The sequence below is a fragment of the Colossoma macropomum genome, unplaced genomic scaffold (genome assembly GCF_904425465.1).
Source record: "Colossoma macropomum unplaced genomic scaffold, Colossoma_macropomum, whole genome shotgun sequence".
In the NCBI taxonomy this organism is placed as follows: Eukaryota; Metazoa; Chordata; class Actinopteri; order Characiformes; family Serrasalmidae; genus Colossoma; species Colossoma macropomum.
In genome coordinates, this window is record NW_023494791.1 from 299,962 (window position 1) to 316,717 (window position 16,756).

A 16,756-nucleotide genomic window follows, 5' to 3' on the forward strand; every position below is an offset into this window, starting at 1 on the left:
ACTTGGATGCCTGGCATGAATGTATGATGCATTCAACAACATCAGCCATCATTTATTTATTTTGATACTTGAATGGTTTTGCTGTATTCAGGATTGTTAACCACATCAATTAACAGAGGTGGAACAGTCAGGTCCAGAATGTAAACATACTCTCCAGGATTTTATTCCACCTGCTTGGCTTTTAAGATTAGCCCAAAGCAGCAGTGATGTCTCAGTAGTGTCCATGCAGTTTGAAAAATCCTAAAGAGGAATTTTTCAGATAAAATCAGTTAAGAGGTCATTTTTCACGGAGGGATTTGGATGTTGGCTAACTTTGCTCTGTACGTGAATAACATAATAATTTAAAACACTAAAAATGTTTTGAGTTTGAAAGGTTCTCTCTGTCTAATATTACTTGTTTTTAATAGATTTAAAAGTGTTCACTGTGACAAACATGCAGTGTGTGAAATCCCCCCCGCTATTCGGGGGTACCGTGTTGTCTGTCTGCTGACTCTCTCTCCATAGCGCCGCTGATGCTTCAGTGTCAGTAAATGTTTGTTTATCAGCTGTTCTTCTGTAGAGTCTCTGTTCTAGTGCGGTTCTGCGCTCTTCCTCACAGTAACTGAGATCTTCCTCGTCTCCTCTTCTGTAGAGTCTCTGTTCTAGTGCGGTTCTGCGCTCTTCCTCACAGTAACTGAGATCTTCCTCGTCTCCTCTTCTGTAGAGTCTCTGTTCTAGTGCGGTTCTGCGCTCTTCCTCACACTAACTGAGATCTTCCTCGTCTCCTCTTCTGTCTTCAGTGTGAGAAATGAGGAACAGTCACTCTTCACTCCAAACTCTTGGGAAACTGGGCGAGTTTTCAGATTTACAGATCTGCTGCAGCTCATTGTAAAGTGTTTCAGAGGAATCTGGGCAGAGTTACAGTTTCTAGACTATGAAGGACCAACTGGGTGAACCGGTCTGCTACAGCGCCACCCTGAGGCAGAGCAGTGCTGCAGCTCTAGTTAGTTAAGAACAACAAAGACAGAAGCTGATTGTGGAGTAGGATCAATAATAACCCTTTCCTAAATTTGTATTTGAGTGCCTGTCTTTCCCTAACAGCCAGCATAGGTTTATTTTCAGGGACCCCCAGAATGATTTTTTGATTTTGAGACATTCAGGTGGTCCAAGAGATTAATTACGAGGTCCCAGGCTCCCCAGGACCCCCTGTATTTCGTACCTTGCAAATATGCAAAAATAGGAAGGGAGGAAGTAAACTTTCACAGCACTGTACATAACCCAGTCTGTATCAGGTATTCAGTGTCATTAATGTGTTGGTTCAGGTGTGTTTGGAGCTGTGATTAACAACTTCATTATGTTGTTATTCATTTTACATGACTATTAAAGTCCAACTGGCCTAATTTGATAGCTGATTAATCATTGTGGTTCTTTGTAGTCAGTACATTGTAGCTCCCTCTAAAGGCGTTATTAGCAAACATTTAAATAAACAAACATTCTACTGTCACAGTGTGAACCGGACTGTGGTGGGTCAGGCACTGTGGGTCAGGCACTATTCTGAAAACGAAACATCAGTAAAACTGTTAAATAACGTCCAGATGACTGTGTTTACTCTACATTGCTCGGTATCTGGCTAATAAAGTGTTGCTCTCACTCACCAACACAAGTCTTTCCATCACTAGCAAACTGAAAGCCTTCCACACATTCACAGCGGTAGGTTCCGGGCTGGTTGTTGCAGATGGTGTTGGGACCACAGATGTACGGCGTCTCTCTGCATTCATCAATATCTGCAGAAACAAGGAGATCCGACCTTCACAAACACAAATACACACCATTTATAACTGTTTAAATCTGCCAAAAAGACGACTCCCGAGGTTAAAGCTCACTTGTGCACAGTGATAAATATCACAAACTCTCGATTCTGGCAACTCCTCCATGTTCTATGTATAAAAAGAGCCGTGATTAATCTGTTAGACAGGTTGGTGCTGCGCTGAGTAGACTGTCTAACGTCGCTCTCAGAATAAAACTGAACAATGGAGACGGCGCTTTGATACTACTGTGGTGTAGTGTAGGTATCCAGTGATGTGGAGAGCGAATTTTAAATCATTCTGTGAAAACAAGCACGTGAGATAATCTTACTGGAAGAAATATTTCAATATACAGTCACTTGCAAAAGTTCAAATGACACATCCTGTCAATTTTCTAAGTGAAAATAAATTAACACACCCTTTACATTTAAAGCTGCACTGTGTAAGATTTGGGGATTTGGAGCCCTCTCTGATGGAAATGTGTAACTGCACGCAGCGTGCAGAAGAACACTTTGTAGCGTATGTTGTGCTTCGGACCCTCACAAGCAGATGAATCTGCTGATTGAAAGAGAATTCAGAGAGACCTCAGTCTAAACTGGGTGAAGGAGCGTCTCTGAGGATATGAGTGAATTATCTACTATAGTCATCACATCTTCATCAGTGTGATGCTGATTCTGAGATCATTTGAGGCCGAAACATCGAGTCGGACCTTCTTTTAGAGTCTGTGTGTGATGTTTATACATAAAGACGTACGATGTGGTGTAAAAAACTCCCAACTCTGACTTGTAAATGATGATTTCAGGCTTTACAGGCTTCACAGCAGCTGCTCACCATATTTTAGCCTGTTTACATTCTCCTCTCTTTATGCTCTCCTTCTTTCAATTCAAACACAAAAATCTTACAAAATCTTACACAGCACTGCTTTAAATATGCTACTGTTCTAAAACAACTGTCCTAAATTTAACATATTGGAAAAAATAAAATCCTTTCCTGTCGAGGATGTAAAACTCACTTACACTCAGAAAACCAACAAATATGTGGAATTTGACTGAAACCTTTTTAAACGGCTGTATATAAAAATTCTCTCGCTATGTCTGCGAGTCCAGTGCAGACAGAAGTCTGGTCTTGTGTACCGTAGCAGGTGCGTCCATCCCCATTAAAGCCAGTCGTGCACTCGCAGGTAAACTGGTTTCCCTGTCCAGGTTGGCACACAGCGTTCGTGTCACAGCCGTGTCTGCCTGTGTAGCAGGCGTTCTCCTCAGGCTGAACACCTACAAACAGAAACACCAGTAACTCATTAAGGTCAGTCAGAAAACAGAACCATGAACACTCAAAAGAGCCCTTTGCATGATTAAAGGTTTTTTTGCATCATGAAAGGGTTCTTCGGATCGATGGGTGCTCTAGATGGTTCTATATAGAATCTTTTTGAAAGCGTCTCTATATAGCACCAAAAAGGACTCTTTTTTACAAGCTTGACATTGTTACAATAGATATAACACTTTTTGGTGCTATATAGAACACTTATCAAAAAGGTTCTACATAGAACCATTAGTAACATATTTTTCATCAATCTGAAGAATGCTTTATTGACGCAAAGGTTCTCTTTAGTGTACATGGTTCCATATAGAACCATAAGAACTCTTGAAGAATCATCTTTTTCAGTGTGTAGGGAACCTGCTGACTCAGGCCTCAGTGCAGGACCTCGTGCTCCTCACCGTTTATGTCGCCAATCTTGTTGCTCATAGCGTAGCGGAGGACCTGGTCAGATTCGCTGTACATCACGAACACCTGGTCTACACTGAGCATCTGGGTTTGGGGGACCGGCCTGGCCGTCCGGTCATGTTGGCAGCTCTGAAAGCTGATTCTCTCCCTCCACTGGTAGGTTCCAGTCACCGTAGAGCCGTCCTCCAGTGTGACCATGTAGTCCCTCGTGGAGGAGGAGGTGATCACTGATGGAACACAGAGGACTTATCATCACTGATGGAACAAAACCTCGTATCTCCAAAATGGCGACTACAGAGAAAAAACGTAATTCACTTGTAATGGAACAAAATTTTGGATAAAATGATGCAAAAAAGTCAAGAATGGAAAAAATGGTATCTTGGCATGAAATGATCTTATTTTCAGTGAATATATCTAAAATATCTAATCTCACTTTGAGAATAAGTATAAGATCATTTCACTTATTTTTAGACATTTTTTACTTTAATAATTTTATTAAGTGAAATGATCTCACTGTACTGGAAGATAAATTTGCATGTTTCAAGCATATTTCCTAAAATAACTAAAACTATGTGTTGAGAGATAATAATCCTATAATAAACTTCCAACAATCTCAACATGAGAAATATTGTATTTATCAACTACATTTAAGATAATTTCACTTGACAGGCCATTTTTTAGCCAGTGTACAAGGTTTTTGTGTGACAGTGATGACATATTACATATACATACACTACTATTCAAATGTTTATTATAAATGGTAAATAATATAGAACTGCGTTGTATTTTTTGAACAAATACATTTTTGCTGCCCAAATAAACAGATTTACATTTTATTCTCAAATGGCCTGAGACGTCTGCAGAGTCCTGTCACAGTTGTCATTTAATCAACTTTCAGTCAAAACAGGCAATAAATACACCAAGAAAAAAAACAGAAAATACTTTGATGCCTTAGCAAATGAGAACATCTTAAAATTCACCAATATATCTAATATTTCTCATTATGAGATCTTCGTAAGGGTGTAAGATTGTTCAACTTATTTCCAGACATTTTTTACTTCTTTTAAACAGTTTTGTCTTATGAAAGTGTCCTATTTCATAGGCAGTTCACTCTTTCCCTTTATTCCAGCTTCCATTCTTTTCACTCTCTTTCAGTTCCTCAAACCTTCAGCACCTCTTAATGCTTCACTTTATTAGCGAAGGATTATAAATAGATGTTATTACTGCAGATAATTTACTAACTGTCTGCTGAAGCTGATTCTCAGCAGTGTTCTGGGTTAGGATCAGCACCAGGGTGAGGGTCAGGTTTCCTTAGGAATCCTTACTTCCTCGGGAAATGACCGGTCACCTGTCACTCTGTGAATGCAGGGTCTAAGAGTAAGAAAACAGCTGACATGCTCACAGTTGTTGCTGTAAAGATAGACGGCAGAATAAGGGTCTATCTGGACAGTTGCTCCCAGCGGCACCTCAGGAATCGATCCCTCCAGTCTGGTCTTGACAACCAGGTGGTCGTGTTCATCAATTCCTCTGAAGTCTTGGGTGATAGTCAGCTTTTCTCCTCCTGCCTGAAAGGTCACATCAGCCTGGCGTGTGAACTCCCCCCCTGAAGAAGGAACGTGGGGGGGTGGGGTTACGCTGGAATTGCATCAAAGTCATCCTCACATTTTTAGTAGAGTCATAGGGAAGATAAACGTGGTAAACATGATTACATTGTACAATGTTCAGCTGTCGTGTGTATATATATATATATATATATATATATATATATATATATATATATATATATATACACACACACACACACACACTTCTGTCATTTTTCAGTTTTTGAGATTATTTGAATGCCTGTTACTCTTTACATTGTGTGTAAATTTTGTGGTGAATGGACTAAAAGAAACGGCCCAAAACTACTTGGAAAGACGTCTGGTTCCATTGACTTACATTAAAAATAAAGTAGGCTTTTTCCTTCTCCTGTAAAGTTACCATTTTGGAGATATATTTCACTGCTGTTGAAACAAAACCTCGTATCTCCAAAATGGTAACTTTACAGGAGAAACATTAAACATAAGAGTTTTACTCATGGTTCTCCTGATAAAACCAAAGTGATTCCAGCTCCTGCAGTGCTGAATTTGTTTATTGCTGCAATGTCAGTAACATCAGTAAGGTTAGCGCTGGAGGACGCCATCCTGCCCAAACACACCCAGTAAACCTGCCAGATGAGCTGCGTCTCCAAACTCTGCTGGTCATCAGCCCTACAGAACCAGAGCTGCTGTAGATCAGTGGGTTTAGCTCCAGTTTGAGGAACCACTGACCTGCACTGTTTCAGCTGAAGAACAAAATTATGTTCACAATAAAACTGATAACAATGCATCTTCACTCATATGTAACTACACCATACACTTCTAAAAATATGGTTCTTCAAGGGTTCTTTAGTAAAGAAAATGGTTCTATGCAGAACCATGACCACTCAAAGAACTCTTTGCGGGATTAAAGGGTTCTTCAGATTGTATTGTGCTATTGAGACGATGTCATTGCTATACAGAACCCTTTAAAAAGGGTTATTATTAATGTTAACTTATATTAACTTATTATTAATGTTACAGGAACTGAAATGACACTGAGCATGCATTTCTTCCTACATGACTTCAGCACGCTTCACAAACTGATTTTTACAGGTAATTTAATTTAATTTTAATTTAATTTAGGTATCTTACCAACAATGCTGAAGCCGTTCTTGAAGCCGGGCTGTTGGAGGGCAAACGCCCAGCCGATGACCCCTCCAACAGACGCCAGAGGCAACAGGGAGAGGCCAACACTGGAGGGAATGGCACTGATAGCCACGTATGCTCTGCCATCATTGGCTACCACATAGGAATGGAGATCATTGTTGTCGAACTCAACAGGAGTTGGGGAGTTCCCAACAAACACTCGTCCACTCACCTTCCCGTTCATCCTTTGGGGTTTGCCTAAAAAAATACGGTTAAGCAAATGCATTACCTCACCTGTCATTACCTCACCTGTCATTACATCATCATAGAGCTATAGATTACTATTATAGATCTGCTGGAGTTTGACAGACAGTATAGGTATTAATGTAATCTGAGTGGTGAGTTAGTATTTTTGGTACTGACTACACAAAACTAACTTTACCCACATAGTAGAAACATCTGACATCTAATTATCAGAAGAATTCAAAATGAAAGTTCTACAAAAGGCCTTCAGACCTTCAGCGATGCACTGTTTCCCATTTCCATAGAAACCAGGCCTACAGTGGCAGCAGAACCCAGTTGCATAATCTTGACAATCAGCAAAGCTGGAGCATTCATGCCTGCTGTTGGCGCATGTCTGAGAGCTGTAGCTGAAAACTGCAGGAAGATGGAGGAATATTAATTACCTGACTGAATCAGTTTCCAAATCAGCTGAACTGTATTATTATGTTAAGTTAGGCTCGCAGAGCTAGACATGGTCTTATAATGACAAAACATCTGTGGACGACTTCTTAAACATTTGATGCTGGACAGCAGCAAAATACATCATTAACAAGGCCACGCCCATCTAAACCCCGCCCCCAAACTCTTCTAGTCTAACATAAAATCAAGAACACGAGTGGAACAAGCTAGCTAGAGGAACGCTTTCGTTAGCTAACAGAATTGGTAATGTTTATTTTTAATAAATGTGTTTGCAGTGTGTTCTTTTCAGTCACGCTAACTTACGCTACATGTGCTAATGTTAAGCTCATTGTCCTTTGGACAATGTTTATGGGCACACAGGTTTCCTCTACTGCAATACTACTACTACTACTACTACTACTACTACTACTAATAATAATAATAATAATAATAATAATCATATCTATATTTATAGAGCACTTTTCATACCCGTGGCTGCTCTGACAGACAGAAGATAAAGCTTAACAGTAATAGAAGAAATTAGAGGGGCTTTGTTTGATTTTATTCTATTATAGATACTGTTTGGTAACAGCAATATAGGAAAAAAATAATAACTGAAAGTTTAAAGTATTAATTAAAAACACTGGAACAACAAATTAAAAAGATAAATACAAAAACATTCCTGCTAAAATTAAAGAGCCGTAGAGTTTTACTGAAGCTCTGAGTTAAAGAGTCGTAGAGTTTTACTGAAGCTCTGAGTTAAAGAGCTGCGTTTTCAGATGTTTATTAAAAGTGAGCTCTGAGCTCAACTGGCTAATAAAAGCTGAACTGAGCTCCACAGTTTAGAAGCAGAATAACTGAAAGAGTCTCTCCACGTTTTCTGTGTTTTACTGAAGGAGTTCAGAAGGTCAGAATCTGCAGATCTGAGATCATAAACAGACAGATGGTCAGGAGCTTTAAACTCTCTCTAACAGATCCAGGCATTCTGCAGTGTTACGTTAAGGCAAAAACATCATCCTGGTAATGTGAACGTTGCCTTACTGACTGTGATTACATGCAGGACAAAACACAGCTCAGAATCTGAAATTTCCACCAGGTTTTGAACTTCAGAGCTGGTCTATAAAACAGCTTAGCTTCACCCAAAGCAGCTTTGTCTGAATTTTGGTATTTCATTTTGTTCTGTTTTTTTGTTTGTGAGCCTTCAGTAGGCATTGGATTGAAATTTCTCCCTCGGTTTGTTCCAAACCCTAATAAATCTACATTGCCACCAAAATGTTGCCCAAAATCTTTCTCATGGTTCACCACAGACGTTCTTCTTACAAGACCCTGTCTGGCCTCGCGAGACTAAAGTCACACTGACCACCAACTTGAATGTTATCATCTTCCTCAATTTCCACAAAATGAGGGTTGCCAGGCTGGAAATCACCAGTGTGTCCTTGATACGGTGAGGGATGCTCTGCCTTGTGGTACACTCCTTCAAGTGTTTCCTGTTGACTGTGCTGATAAGGTGGGTGTTCCAAAACAACAAGCTGACCCTCAGGGTATGTGGGAACTCGGTAGGATTGACTGTGAACCTCCGCTTCTTGGGGAAGAGCCACTTCACCTGGGACAATGTTGGTGAAATGGGAAGATGATCCAATCTCGTACACCCACACACCTCGCTTTCCAGAGTTCGTCTGCCTGAAAGAGAGACGCAAAATTGGAAAAACATCTTCCTACACAGATCCTAACGTCCAACTGTGGAACTACTCGCTAAACTCACTGCGCTAATTTCTGAACAGACGTCTTCTCGTCATCAGTGATGCGGTAGTAAGGTCCCTGCCTCTTCCGATAGAGGAAATAAGCCTCTTGACCCTTGTTGAATCCGGCATGCATGGTGTAGCCTCGGGTGGACTGGTACTGCATTCCCTCTCTTGGGTACAGTAGGATGGCATAGGAGATCTTCTCTTCTGAGGCAACCACCAGTTGAAAGGTGTTTCGCTAGAATGTAGGACACTTGATGAACTGTCCTGTCACTTCATCCCTTCTTAATTGATCAATTTGTCAATAACAAACAAGTTAGCTCACACATTTGACACTATTATCAATTCTTGTTTCAAAACTCACCTTATGTTCTGACCTGTCAGGCTCACGAGATCCTATATCCACCCAGGTGACAACAATGGCATGGGTGAGATTCACCTCATCGCTCTTGGGGAAGGCTTTATTGATGTAATTGGCTGCTCGCTGTAGTAACGCCGGGGTGGAGTCCTGGCGGAAGTACACCTTACCAACCCCATCCAAGGTGTTCAGGTCTCCCAGCAGGGCTGCAATCATGCCAAAGCTTGCAGGCATGTTGCCAAGGTATTCCGACTCCACTGAAGGCTTGTCCAGGGCAACAAACCCATTAGTGTTGATCTGAAAGTCACAGATAATTGGTTTGACTGTGTTGAGCAGGAAAGCTGGGTTTCTCTTGAACATGTTTGTTTAGACTAATATACTCTAATGCCGCGTTCACATGTTGGCCTTAAAAGTACCGTCGTTCCGTGCCTCTTAGACCAGTAATGGCATATAGAAATGAAAATGTTGCCATGGTAACAGCGTTATCAGCAAAATTGGATGACTATCAGAAGAGCCCTTTGGCAATGTCATTTCCTCATCCAAAAAAGTTTGGAAGACCGTTGCTGCCAGCGGAGCTTTGCTGTGGCGTGGGCAGAATTTTCATCGCAGCTCCAAAGAAAACAATAAAATATCTGGTTTGCTGTTGACCAGCTACTGCCAACATGTAAAGGCAGCATAACAAATGAGTACATATTCCATGTGTAGAACCACTACACTCAGAAATGTGTTTCTAAAATGGTCCAATCGGACTGGCTCATTTTGATCATACAGGTCGGTAGTAGTGTCAAATGTATTTTTCCTATGAGATGTTTGGACCGTACTGTAAGCTGTTAGCAAAATGATATTAGTATTAAAAACGACATGTCAAATTTATATTCCACATCTATCTCATATACCGACAAATATACCAGAGCTGTTCTAGAAGCAGGTAGCAGTAGCTTAGCATGCTACACCTTCCAACACCACAGCACAGGTTCATTCCAGCTCACTGAAGCCCCACTGAATCAAGTTTAGAGGGCACAGACTCAAATCTGAGGGAGCAAACTTGTGTTCTTGCATGTGAAGTAATTAGCTAAGCTACTTTTGTTCCATGACTGCAGCAAAGAGGTTAAAATGGCTTACAGAACGTTTATAACATAAGTTAACCTAACACACACCGATCAGGCATAACATTATCACCACCTGCTTGTTTCTACGCTCATTGTCCATTTTATCAGCTCTATATAGGATTAGAGAGAGTGGACAGTGAGTGGACACAGTGTTTAAAAACTCCAGCAGCACTGCTGTGTCTGATCCACTCAGACCAGCACAACACACACTGACACACCACCACCACGTCAGTGTTACTGCAGTGCTGAGAATGATCCACCACCCAAATAGTACCTGCTCTGTGAGGGTCCATGGGGGTCCTGACCACTGAAGAACAGGGTAAAAGGGGGCTAACAAAGTATCAGAGAAACAGATGGACTACAGTCTGTAACTGTAGAACTACAAAGTGCACCTATATAGTAAGTGGAGCTGATAAAATGGACAATGAGCGCAGAAACAAGGAGGTGGTCAGAATGTTATGCCTGATCGGTGTATGTTTGACGCAAGTTAAAAGAATAAAGACTGAAATCGGGGTGAGTGTCTGGTGTTGAAGGGATTGAAAGACAGAATATAACCTGTGCTGTGGTGTTTTGAGCTAAATATTAGCCTGCTAAGATAGCACTAGCATGGTTAAACATTTGTTGGGTGAAAATGAAAACATGAACATGGACTACACATTAAAAGTAAACATGGATTACAAGACAAATATATTCACTTTTGTCCACCTCAAAGTTGCGAATGCTGCATTTTCTGACATTTAATCATCCAACTTGGCAACTGTGCCAATTGTTTATCTACAATGCTGTCGGCAATCAGCCCAAGCCTAAACCAGATGCAATGAATCAGCATTTGTGGGGCTTTAGAGACAAAAGCCTTCAACATCTCAGCAGAGCAGCACACAGGTTTGTGTACGAGAGAGAACCGTGCAGTAATCTTAGTATCCGCTTCCTGTCACTTCCAACCATTTGAGTCTTATCTCAGTGAGGAGGATATCCTGCCTTTCAGGAAAAACAGGCTCCTGAGGGAACACCTCTTATCAAACCTTGTCTTCATTCATATGTGGACTCTTAAAAATAGCCACTTTCGGTTCCTTAAAGAACCATCTTTGGAATAAGACTTGTGAGTGTCAAGAACGTTTCAAAGAACCTTCACATGATGTATACCAATTAAGGGTTCTCCCAAGGATGTTTACATCATGTCGATGTTCTTTAAACTGTAAAAAGGTCACACATCTCACACAACCAAAATGATTGTTTAAAGAACCATCTATTAAAAGGTTCTTTATGGAACCAAAAATGGTTGTTCTACAGCATTGCGCAATAAAAAAGGCTTTTTGTCACCTTCATTTTTAGTGTCTACTCCACTGTTCTTCACAGGAAGTTCACTGTTTAACGTGGAAGTGTGAAGAGCTCTTATAAAGTTTGAATCTATGGAAGATGTTGCTTTGGTTCGTCTGATCCCCAAATGTCAAACACAAGGCCTGGAACACAACCCTGTCCAGCCCGCAGAAGGATTTTCATTTTCCATTAATATTAGCCTGCTTCACAAAGAGGTGCACTACAATCCCCAGCATGCACTGCATCATAATATGTGCTTCCACCACCCTGTCCCCCAAAAACAACCTATGGGACACACATAACACACACTCGCTGAGCACTTCATTAAGCCCATCTTCTTGTTTCTACACTCACTGTCCACTCCTACCATGTCAGTCCGCCTTGTAGATGTAAAGTCAGAGATGATAGCTCATCTGCTGCTGCACAGTTTGTGTTGGTCATCCTCTAGTCCTTCATCAGCGGTCACAGGACGCTGCCCACAGGATGCTGTTGGCTGGATATTTTTGGTTGGTGGACTATTCTCAGTCCAGCAGTGACACTGAGGTGTTTAAAAACTCCAGCAGCACTGCTGTGTCTGATCCACTCAGACCAGCGCAACACACACTAACACACCACCACCACGTCAGTGTTACTGCAGTGCTGAGAATGACCCACCACCCAAATAGTACCTGCTCTGTGAGGGTCCATGGGGGTCCTGACCTCTGAAGAACAGGGTAACAAAGTATGCAGAGAAACAGATGGACTACAGTCTGTAACTGTAGAACTACAGAGTGAAACTATACGGTCAGTGGAGCTGATAAAGTGGACAGTGAGTGTAGAAACAATGACCATATCACCATATATATATATATATATATATATATATATATATATATATATATATATATATTGTCGTTTTTCAGTTCTTGACATCTTTTGAAAATGTCTGTTGCTCTTTATATTGTGTGTAAATTTCATGATGAATGGACCAAAAGATACAGTCCTATATTTATATATATATATATATATATATATATATATAATCACCATGTTTTTAATATGGCCCTTTTAGCGGTTGAGTTTAACTCCCCTGGTCTAATCTATTTTTTATGCAGTGTGATAACAATAATAAGGAAGAACAGTTGGTTTCCTGGACCACACAATGCCATCAATGGAGAATCTCCATTCAGAATTCTGTGCAGTATTATTTATTTATTTATTTATGTTTGTTTAATCAGGGAAGCCAGACTGAGATTAAAATCTCCTTTGTGAGTGAGCGCCGGCCAAGAGCGCAGCACACAACAGCCAAGAGGACAACTAACACAGTTTACTAAAATACTAATAATAAAAATTACTGCCAATTAATAACAACAGCAAACGTAATGATATCCTTTCTATAGTTCTATATAGAACCATTTCATGCTTAAATGGTTCCCTGCATGGTGAAACAGTTCTTCAGATTGATGGAGAATGTGTTGTATATGGTTCTATAAAAACCTTTTCGAATACGGTTCTCTGGAGCACCATAAAATGGTTCTTCTATTGTGATAACTTGACATTGTAACAGTAGAACCCTTTTTGGTGCTATACAGAACCAAATAAAACACATTCTCCATTAATCTGAAGAACCACTTCATCATGCAAAGAACCCTTTAAGCATGAAATGGTTCTATGTAGACCTTATTAATCTAAAAACTATTACTTTTATTCTAGAACCCTTGAAGAACTTTTTTTTTTAAGGAAGACTTGATTCTATTGGCGACTTTTGTGTCTGAGGATCAGTGAAATTTATAGATACACTGAAAAAAAGACAACAAAAAATGAGCTGAAACAGAAAATCACATACTTTTAAACAGTAACACCAATTTTAACTGATTTGAATTGAACCCCTTTTAACATGAACCTTTAAAGAGCACCATCAAACTGGAGAACAATCAGTTTCAGAGAACACAAAGTTCCAAAAAAGTCCAAAAGCTAAACGTTCATGTTCCTGCAGGACTGGATCTGAACGAATTCCTCCAGGCTATGAAAGTGAAAAGTATGTGTGAGGACAGAAGAGGTTCTAACGGAGAACTGTGCAGAACCGTGTTCTCTGTAGAGGACGTGTTAATTTATTTACACTTAAATCAACATCATTACAGAATTAGACACGGGCGCACAAACATCTGCACACAACTGTATATCAAACTAAATGTTGTGGATTTGATATCAGACTGAAATAAAAGTGATGTTTGTTGTTACTAACAGCTCGTATCAGTGATTTCTTTGATCTTCAGAAGCGCTCTCCACTGAGCTGCTGAGGCAGTGAAAGACCGTCCAGTTAAGACAAATGAATGTAACATTTATGCTGACCATAACAGAAATGATCCTCAGCATATGTACAGTTTTACTTTAGCTTAGCGAGCAGCTGCAGACCCAAGCAGAGCCACTAACCACAGCACAGGTTTGATTCTGACTCAGCGCTGCTGATGATCAACACTAAAGCAGCACTGAAGTCTGAGAGAGTGAAGGTGGAGTGATGGACAGGAAAACGACAGCGAATCTGCTCTATGGTGTTTGGGACTGTAGCGTGTTAGCTAAGCTAATGAAAAGGGACACATCTGATTTGCAGCAAATCAGATGGGAAAAGAAACTTGACCGGCAAAGCCAGGATGAGACCAGCATAAACCAGTTTAGACAAAGCCAGTCTAAATTGGTTTATTCTGGTCTGGTGCTGGGTTAGCTGGTCACCCAGCATGCCGGTCATACCAGCCTAAAACACAACATATTGTTACTGTCCACTGTTTACACTGTGTGAAATTTTTATGACGAATGGACCAATAGAAATGCTCCAAAACTGCTGTGGAATAAAATCTCTTTGCAATAATTTACATTGAAAGTAAAGAAAGTTATTGCCCTCTTCTGTAAATTTAAAGATACTTATTTTTCTTTGAACACTGACAATAGGCTGGTTTTGCTGGTGACCAGCTGTACTGGTCTATACTGGTTTTTCTAGCAGCGTAACCAGCACAGTACAGCTGTGGGAAACATGGCAATTAGTGAGTGAGCTTAATGCTTGTTGGACACATTTCCATCTCTGGATTCAGCTGTTTTCAGGCAAATCCGGAAGACCGGTTCTCTCCTGTCCAGGAGTGTGAAGGGGCGGAATATGTTTATTTGGTTTATTTTACTGGATAGAAGCTGAACTGAAATTTAATGCTGTCGTAATTGTGTGGTATTACCATCATATCACCCAACCTTATTGGACCTGTTCCAAAATTGTTCTGACATCATCACTGCTTAGAAAAAATGGTGAATTTTCTAGGAAGACTGTTGTTTATATCATGGGCTTCATGTTAATGATAAGAACAGACCTGCTGATTCACATGTGAAAAGAACATTACACTCCACTCAACGCCAAGATCAGCGCAAACACAATCCAGAGGAATGCTGTCCCAGGGAAGAGGAAGACATCAGTTTTGATAGAGGAAGGAAACAGTCAAGTGGTCTTGTTAAATTTGGAGTATGTTAAGGATAATTTATGCACTTCCAGCTCTGTTTTTCAGGTGTTAAAGCTGAGCTGAAAGACTTCATATGCAGTCTGCTCTTCCATATGAATGATGGTTCATGACTATTGTTTTTAAAATCTGTATACTCTCTATAACTAATCTGTAAAGTTTATAACTGATCTATATACTCTCTATACTGATCTGTAAACTTTATATAACCAGTCTATATACTTTCTATAACTAATCTGTAAACTTTATAACTGGTCTGTATACTCTCTATAACTGATCTGTAAACTTTATATAACCAGTCTATATACTTTCTATAACTAATCTGTAAACTATATAACTGGTCTGTATACTCTCTATAACTGATCTGTAAACTTTATAACTGGTCTGTATACTCTCTATAACTGATCTGTAAACTTTATAACTGGTCTGTATACTCTCTATAACTGGTCTGTATACTCTCTATAACTGATCTGTAAACTTTATAACTGGTCTGTATACTCTCTATAACTGATCTGTGAACTTTATAACTGGTCTGTATACTCTCTATAACTGATCTGTAAACTTTATAACTGGTCTGTATACTCTCTATAACTGATCTGTAAACTTTATAACTGGTCTGTATACTCTCTATAACTGATCTGTAAACTTTATAACTGGTCTGTATACTTTCTATAACTGATCTGTAAACTTTATAACTGGTCTGTATACTCTCTATAACTGATCTGTGAACTTTATAACTCATCTGGTTACTCTATAACTGGTCTCTATATGCTATACTGGTCTATTTACAGCCATTTCCAAAAAGCACCTGCCGTCATGACACCTGCTGAGATGAAATGACAGCAAAACTCACAAAAGCAGCGTTACGACCGCTGACAGCTGCTGGAATAAACCTTTATAAATGTTTGTGTAGGTTTGTGTCATATAGCCTTATGAATTCTGCCCTTCAGAATTACATGAAATGGTTATGAATTCACTGCCAGATGTCTGAGACACTGTTTTATGATAGTTTTTAGTTTAAAACATTTTTTAATTCCATCCATGGTGGAGGGATACATGCAAGATACTGTGAGGCAAAATAGTCTCTAAACAAAACTTCAGATTTTCCACTATTTTCCATCATCAACGTTCCATATAAACTCAGAAGACACAGTTGCACTCTGAATGACATTGTTTACATCTCTTCCACTGAATAAATGCAGACATGGTGAAAAATGTGTGGAATTCTCCTTTAAAGACTGTAGAAAAAAAGCTGCTGAGCTGTTTAGCTGCAGGACAGCTGAGCAGGAATGAGGAGATCAGCTTGTCGCAGCGTTCAGCACTTAAAGCAGAACATACTCACGTAGATTTTGCTGAATTTTCCATCGTAAAACATCACAGGCTTGTCCAGAGAAACTTCCTGTGTTTCATCATTGCCCTGGTTCAGGCTCTGGTCTCCTGCACTGCTTCCAAATGGAAACAAATCCTGCAGGTTTATGCAGCTCGTGGAGAACCACAGCCCGAGAAAAACTGCCCAGAACAAACATCTCGGCGTCCGAACCATTTTCAGACGAGCACCAACCTCTCCTAAAGACCAGAGGAGACCAGAGGAGATCAGAGGAGACCAGAGAGGATCAGAGGAGGTCAGCGCAGACCGGAGCAGAGGAGGCTGTGGAATTCTGAGCGGGGCTGCAGATCTTCCCCCCGCTCTGCATTCAACCAAGAAACTTTCCGTCTGGGCGGATCTGTTGGGCGGAGCTGAACTTGTGAATTAAGAACACTTTATATTCTGCAAATTAATGTGAGACTCAACAAGCAGAAATGATGAGTTTTCAGACTGTAATCATAAAAATGTCATAATCAACACTAATATGCAGCAC

At 40.2% G+C, this 16,756-nt stretch overlaps 1 protein-coding gene across 1 annotated transcript in view; it reads right to left on the minus strand.

Moving 5' to 3' along the window:
* nid1a (nidogen 1a) overlaps positions 1-16,596 on the minus strand; it is a 33,515-nt gene extending 16,919 nt beyond the window's left edge. Inside the window, exons 1-10 of the mRNA XM_036573599.1 lie at positions 16,240-16,596; positions 9,002-9,292; positions 8,658-8,875; positions 8,256-8,575; positions 6,731-6,871; positions 6,221-6,472; positions 4,909-5,109; positions 3,500-3,733; positions 2,918-3,055; positions 1,635-1,763 (exon numbers count right to left, since the gene is read on the minus strand). Of these exons, the coding sequence (XP_036429492.1) occupies positions 1,635-1,763; positions 2,918-3,055; positions 3,500-3,733; positions 4,909-5,109; positions 6,221-6,472; positions 6,731-6,871; positions 8,256-8,575; positions 8,658-8,875; positions 9,002-9,292; positions 16,240-16,440 (2,125 nt within the window). The 5' untranslated portion in view covers positions 16,441-16,596. The remainder of the gene's footprint in view (positions 1-1,634; positions 1,764-2,917; positions 3,056-3,499; positions 3,734-4,908; positions 5,110-6,220; positions 6,473-6,730; positions 6,872-8,255; positions 8,576-8,657; positions 8,876-9,001; positions 9,293-16,239) is intronic.
* Between the last annotated feature and the right edge of the window lie 160 nt (positions 16,597-16,756).